Source organism: Brassica oleracea, unplaced genomic scaffold, assembly GCF_000695525.1.
Source record: "Brassica oleracea var. oleracea cultivar TO1000 unplaced genomic scaffold, BOL UnpScaffold01243, whole genome shotgun sequence".
Taxonomy (NCBI): domain Eukaryota; kingdom Viridiplantae; phylum Streptophyta; class Magnoliopsida; order Brassicales; family Brassicaceae; genus Brassica; species Brassica oleracea.
The window spans coordinates 11,861-18,741 of NW_013617792.1; the positions used below are offsets into that span (position 1 = coordinate 11,861).

General features: G+C 32.1%; 1 protein-coding gene across 2 annotated transcripts; it reads right to left on the bottom strand.

Annotated features, from left to right (window-relative positions):
• Positions 1–1,475: 1,475 nt before the first annotated feature.
• On the bottom strand, positions 1,476–2,196 carry LOC106321125 (glutaredoxin-C9-like). Of its 2 annotated transcripts, XM_013759445.1 has the most exons (2): positions 1,788–2,195; positions 1,476–1,519 (listed from the first exon to the last, which is right to left on the bottom strand). In XM_013759445.1, exons 1-2 carry the CDS (start codon positions 2,152–2,154, stop codon positions 1,491–1,493), a joined length of 396 nt encoding a protein of 131 aa, XP_013614899.1. In that variant the 5' UTR covers positions 2,155–2,195; the 3' UTR covers positions 1,476–1,490. The 2 variants fall into 2 exon arrangements, with proteins under 2 accessions (XP_013614899.1, XP_013614898.1); XM_013759444.1 differs by lacking the exon at positions 1,476–1,519 and having other exon boundaries at positions 1,610–2,196.
• Between the last annotated feature and the right edge of the window lie 4,685 nt (positions 2,197–6,881).

The following is a 6,881-nucleotide window of genomic DNA, read 5'->3' on the forward strand; positions in this document are numbered from 1 at the left end:
TATTTCTCATTCCACGTACATTCGTCGTAAACGTACATGGATTTTACGAAGAAAACTATTCGTCGTAAATTTACATGGCGTTTATGACGAAAGATGGATTCCTCGTAACTGCGTTGTAAACACCATGTAAATTTACGACGAAATATTTTCGTCGTAAATGTTCGTTGTTATGGGCACGTTTTCTTGTAGTGAGAAAATGTGCAACAAATTTTTATTGCAATTTTGTAGTATTACTGCAACAAGACGTCAAACAAATGGACGCAACTTAAATTGTTACAAAATTTGCTATATAAAATATCTAGTGAATGTTGTTGCAATTTTTTGTTGCAGATTTTTTTATAATTACTTTTATATAATATTTTTGGTGCAAATATTTTGTGGGGATGGTTATTATGTGGTTACCAATTAATATTTTAATAAATTGTTGATTTTGTTGCATGAATGATTATTGCAGTATTTTGTTATAATAATATTAGATGGATAATTTGTTTGCACAGTAAATATATTTTGTAATAACACAAAAGCCAAATAAGTGAATAACCAACTTTATTAAATAAACAGAAATATTAAAAAGTTTAACAATGCATTATTAGATAAAAACCAACAATAATTTGAAAGCTAGATAAACCTAATATATAAGAACTTAGAAAAACCTAATAAGAACTTAGAAAAATAACTAAAGCAGCCAACTGAAACTTACGGTTGACGCCCGTGGATAGAATAGCTGGACAAAAGGTTGCTATCATTTTCTCTAATCCTTGAAGTTTGCTCAGCCTTTTTTTGATATTTGCATTTTTTTCAGAAATGTCTTGCACCTTTTTTCGAAAGTCTCATCATTTTCTAAGCTGATTTGATTTCAATGGTCACTGGCAATTTACAATTGATTGAAACTTCACTAAAAAGAGATCCTAGACCAAACACACGACCTTATGTGGAATCCACCAACTGCAGAATATAATTGTATGTCAGACAAAAAAACTATCTATGGTAAAAACTAGGAAAACAAAAAGATTTTTAAAGATGTTACATTACCTTCAAATACATTTCATTCTTTTTCTCAAGAGTTAGCTCTTCGGTTGTTAGGATACCATCTTCAAGCATATGATCAGCTACATTTTTTTTTCAAATCCTTCACTAATTAGCCTTGCCCTTTCATCCATAAATGATCCATCTGATTCTTGTGTCTCACGAAGCACATCAATGTAAGATGCATCTCTATTCTTTTCGTGTTACAAAATAGAAATGTTAGAAAATAATATTTAAAGTAGTACGATGAAAACAATATATCATTGTTGAGCCAGCTCGGTGCTTAGAGGTCCCAGCACCGACCTCAGTGCTTATGAGGTTTCAGCACCAAGCGGTATGCCCACTTCCGTCTCTTTGAAGTATGACAGAGCACAATGCTTACGTGAAGATGACAGTTGCTTCTTGACTCCAATATCTACATTTACTTCTGCTGCTCCCTTTTTTCTTTTAAAAGGTGTCGTTTTTCAAGAGATGGAAGTCAACGATGAGTTCGCTGCGATGGATACAAATTATATATTGGTTCTATATTTCATTTTAAATCAACTTTTACAATTTGTATTTAGTGAATATACATACATTCTAGTGACTTTAACCATTCTTCGATTTTATTATAGATACGAAATCATTGGTCCATCATAAAGCCTAAAGAATAAACATCCATTGCCGAATCAAGATTCAACATATATTTAAGGAAAATAAATCATTTGAATACAATCACAACCACAAAGCTCCAACATCCTTAAGAATTGGAACCAACTCACCGGAGATATGAGTGGCCATAACCCTATCTAGCCCTCCAAACAACCTCCCTCCTATATAAACCGCCGGTAATTTCACCCTTTCTCTGCCGCCTTCAACGCCAATCCTTTCTAGCTCACTCATAACTTCCTCTTCCTTCTCCTGATCATCGATCTCAAGAACCGCTGGGTTTACTCCAAGTCCAAGAAGCAGGCTCTTGACAACGTGGCACATACAACAACCTCTCCGTCCAATCACGATCAGCGCGTTCTCCTCCACCAACGTACGAACATTCTCGCCGGTTTTCTCAGTTTTAAGTGGCAGCGGTCGAGGAGATTCAGCGGCAGGGATCATATTATAATGCCTTGTACAAGAAATCGTTCCTTGCATTGTTCAAAAATGATTTAAATATGTTAATGAGGAAGGGGAACGTTTTGTCATATATATATTATATACGAAGGAGGGTGTATGGAGGAAATTTTAGCGTCAACGATGGTTACGTGAGGATGTGCGTCATAGCAAACGCTGCATGATGCTGTTTTACGTAACCGGATAGGAGTGGACTTAGTCATAGGACCGTGTCTTATTACCGTGTCACATGATTCATGCTCACTTTTTACAGCCCACTCTATTATTCTAATAAAAAGCAGCACGTTTTTTTAATTTTCTTTTGTTTCCTGTCTACGTGTTGGGTATGATAGAGATTTTGTATCAGTAAATAGATGGGAAATTACTATTTTCTTTATAATTGTTTTGTCCTTGTTAGACGGTTGTATATATATAATAAGTTGATTACTCGAAATACTGGCATGTGACCACGTAGTAGTGGATGCTTACCGACCAAATCACGTGACTATTTATAAAATTTGGTAATTTTTTGGTTTTAATTTGGAAGTTTTAAAGTCAGGCTTATTACCTTTCACAAAAATAATCAAACTCGTGTCCTTTAAGATAGCCACATTTTCCACTATTCCAACACCGTATCGGTAATCTATCGTTAAAATAGAGTAACTAGAGTAAATTTTGTTCCAATGGTTTACTATATAATAAAATTACTCTATTATAAAGAACGAAAATAGAAAGATTTCACTTTTTTACTCTATAATAGAGTTATTTTATTTTAATGAGAATTATAAAAAAAAAATAAGGTTTGGTGAGAGATGTCCTAATAGTATTATTGTGTATACACAATAATAATTACATGATTTTAGTAGAGTTTCTCAAAAAAAAAACTAAAATTTTCTTCGGTTTGGTTATCTGTTTCGATGTGATTTAAAAAATCTGGATATTTATAATTTTACTAAGTAAAAACAAATACTAATGTGCAAATTCATAGTAAATAAAGCAAATCACAAATACTAATATTTTTAAGTATTATTCGTTATGTGAATATATACACATTAAAATTATATTAATATAATATTTTATGTAAGCTTTACAATATTTTTATTTATATTATTTTAGTTATTAAAGTTTTAAAAATAAATAAATTTTTATTTTGTAATAAAATATTATTTTATAATATTTTTAATTTTAATTTATGTTTTAATTTTTTGTATGGCTCGAATCAGATCAAAAAATTAAAATCTATAGTTATATTTTTTCCAGATATACAGACACCGAATATCCGAGTAAATAAAGATTGAATTTGATTGAATAATTGATTATTCGGGCGAAATAGATCGGATCACGAAAACTTCCAAAACTCGAATATTCGATTCGTGCCAGAGAGTAGAGAAATATGTAGTTAAAATGTTTTCACTTACGTTATTTATTTTGCGATATGATTCTGAACTAAAATCAAGTTTAATATTCCCTTTGAATTTAAACATTGAACTTGCGAAGTAAAAAATACGTTAAGTCTAAGACTGAAACGATCTGAATTGTCGAATTTCCAAACAAAATTTGAGCACTTGGTATTATTTGGTAAGTGAATTTTCATGTTAATATAATGTTCCTATTTTTGTTCAAAAGGTAATATTAATTGTAGTCAGAGCATTCCACATAGGTGAGGAGCCATATTAATGCACAAGAGAAAATGAAAAATAAGAAAGATCTCCATAAAGAACAATCTTCAATCGATGGACGGTGGAAAAAAGTCGGTATAAGTTAGCACCAGAGAGCATCACCAAACAACGATGTGATACTGGTCTAGTAACAAATAATTTACAAAATTTTAAATAATTTGAGCTAATGATATCTTAGTACATTTTATCATGTGATCAAGTGGATACAGTTCCATTATTACGATCCATTTAAATATTTAGAAAAAAACCATTTGTAAATTACACCTCTATTTAGAAATTAGTCTAGACTCTTCTATTAGTTCGGGATTTAACAAGTTAAACAAAAAAAGTTAACACCAAGGCATCAACTTAGTGCATTATTGTTGTAATGGTATATTGACGTCATTTATTCTTAAAACTCACCTCATCAATTTCTTCATTAGGACTACTATTTGGTGGTATCATTTCTTTATGTAAAGTCACGCCACCGGTTTAACGTCTTAAAGGTTCTTTACGACCAGAAAAGGCTTTCCAATTGCATCGTTCCACCAAATCCTAAGATGGAAATGTCCATCACCTACCTAAAACGTTTTTTCTTTAATAAGAGTATTGGGGACTGACAAATACATGTCCGCTAATAATTATACATAAAAATATTTGAGCAAAATAATATAATTTTTTTTAAAAGAGTTCAACTAAAAGTGTGCTGAAATGTTGATAGTAATCCAAAATGTGTTCTTAACTAAAATATGGTAAAATAAAGGGTAAATCTTAGGATAAATTATGTTTAAATAAGGATAAAAGAGATTTTAATTTAGCAATTTTGAAGAACAATTTTGGCGTTTGATTGAGAAGCCAAACACATTGTTCTCGAAAGTGTTCAAAGGTCAATATTTGAAGAATGCATCACTTCTGGAACCGATCAAATCATGCTCACCATCATATAGCTGGCGTAGTATCGTCTCTGGTAAATCTCTAGTTAACAAAGGAATAATCAAAAAAGTGGAAGCAGAATCATCTATCTCAGTATGGAATGATTCTTGGCTCCTAACCACTCGTTCGAAACCAGCAAATAAAAATTAACACAACCTTTACCCGAAATTTAAAGTGGAGTCTCTTATCAATACAACATCACGAACACGGAATACTCACGTAATTCGGACTTTAGTAGATCCTCATGATGCGAAGAACATTGAGAGTATACCTTTGGACCGATCCAAGTTAGCAGACGGTGATGGTTGGCATTATACTAATAACAGAAAATACACCGTGAAATCTGCATATCAAGTGGAACAAATCTACCCAGACATGGAAATAATGCCACCAGTGTTTAGTTCAACGGTTAATGACCTAAAGGCCCAATGCTGGAAAGTCTGATATCCACCAAAGATAAAGCATTTTCTCTAGCAACTCGTATCTGGCGGTATAGCGGTTAAGAAAAATTTGCCAATGAGAGGGATCCAGAGTGATATACAATGCGCCGGATGTGTAGCAGCTGAGGAAACAATAAACCATGTATTTTTTGAATGTCCTCCGGTGGTATAAGTTAGTCTGGGCACTATTAAATATTTCATCGAATTCATATATTTTTCCTGCTACTGGCTCTTTACAAACATGAATCATCTGTTTGGAGAGTTTCTCCAAATTTGGAAGATCATCATTATGCTTGGGTCTTGTGGTATATTTGGATAGTAGGAAACAATAAGGTCTTCAGTAATATGGATATAGATCCTAGAGATATTCTCAAATTGGCAAAGACAGAATCATCACTATGGGCTGAAGCACACATATCACTTGCTCAGAGGGTCACTCAATCAAGGGAAGTAGATGAGCTGATTTTACCTTCCATATCGGGACAATGGGGTTCACGGATGGATCATAGAAAGAGGAGGACAATCATTCAGGACAAGATTGGTATAACACGCTGGAAGGTTTGATGGATTAATGAGGGCAAGGAACACAAGACACAATCTTTCTCCCCTCTATTCGGAGATAGAGGTACTCATTTGAGCAATGGAATGTATGAAAAATTTAAGGCAGTTTCATATAACGTTTGCAACAGATTGTTCTCAATTGGTGAAGATGGTTTCAGATTCAGATGAAATACCAGCTTTTACAAGTTATCTAGAAGATATCAAGATCCTCAAAAGTAGTTTCAACCACTAAGACATATATCAAGAAGACAAAATACCAAGACAGACAGTCTCGTACGCAGTGATAGGAAGCAACCCTATTTCGTCGTTCATATGGATGCTAAATTACCATTTTGGTTTACAGAGTCGTCATGAGTCTTTTTACATTGATGAGAAAAAAATAGAGCAAATCTTCAAAAAAGAATCAATAAATGTTTTTTTTACCAAAAAATCATAGAAAGAAGAAAATGACCAATATATATTTCATTAAAAAGGTAAATGACAACTACATTCTTACTTTATAGATGTATAAATGTAGATAAATATTTAAATAAATAAAATAAATTTTTTTTATTTGCAGAAAACTTTATTCAATATTCGAAACTTTTTCAAAAAAAAATTTATTTTTTTTTTAATTTCGAAATCCAATAATTCTTTTCTGAAAATCTATTTGAAAATGATTACTATAAATTTTCTATCTTAATTTTTAAATGAGAAAATTGGAAGAAAAAAAAAGACACTTTGAACTTGGATTTGTCACACTAAGATTTGTAGAAGACTTTTTAGGAAAATAGGAGTTTTGTTCCTGTAAATACCAAACTACCCTTAATTTACCAATTAAGTAGAATTAAAATTATATATTAAAATTTTCGTAATATATTTTAAATGGTTAAATATTAAAAGTTTAAATAAAAATAACAAAACTTTAAAAAAATAACAAAAGGGAAACTTTTACCCCGATACCCTAATTTCTTTTTTTCCTCCTCTTCTCCGCCGTAGAAGAAAGCCCCTTCCATGGCGATTTAGGGTTCAACGGAGAGAATCCTTGCTCTTCGTCGGAGTTTCACGTAGTTTTAAATCTTGCTTTTGTCATCTTCCTCTTCGATTTCACTGACGATACAACGAAATCCAATTGTTCTTCCTCTTCGTCAGACGGGTCAAATCGAATTACGACGTGTTCTTCCATTTTCGTCTCAGT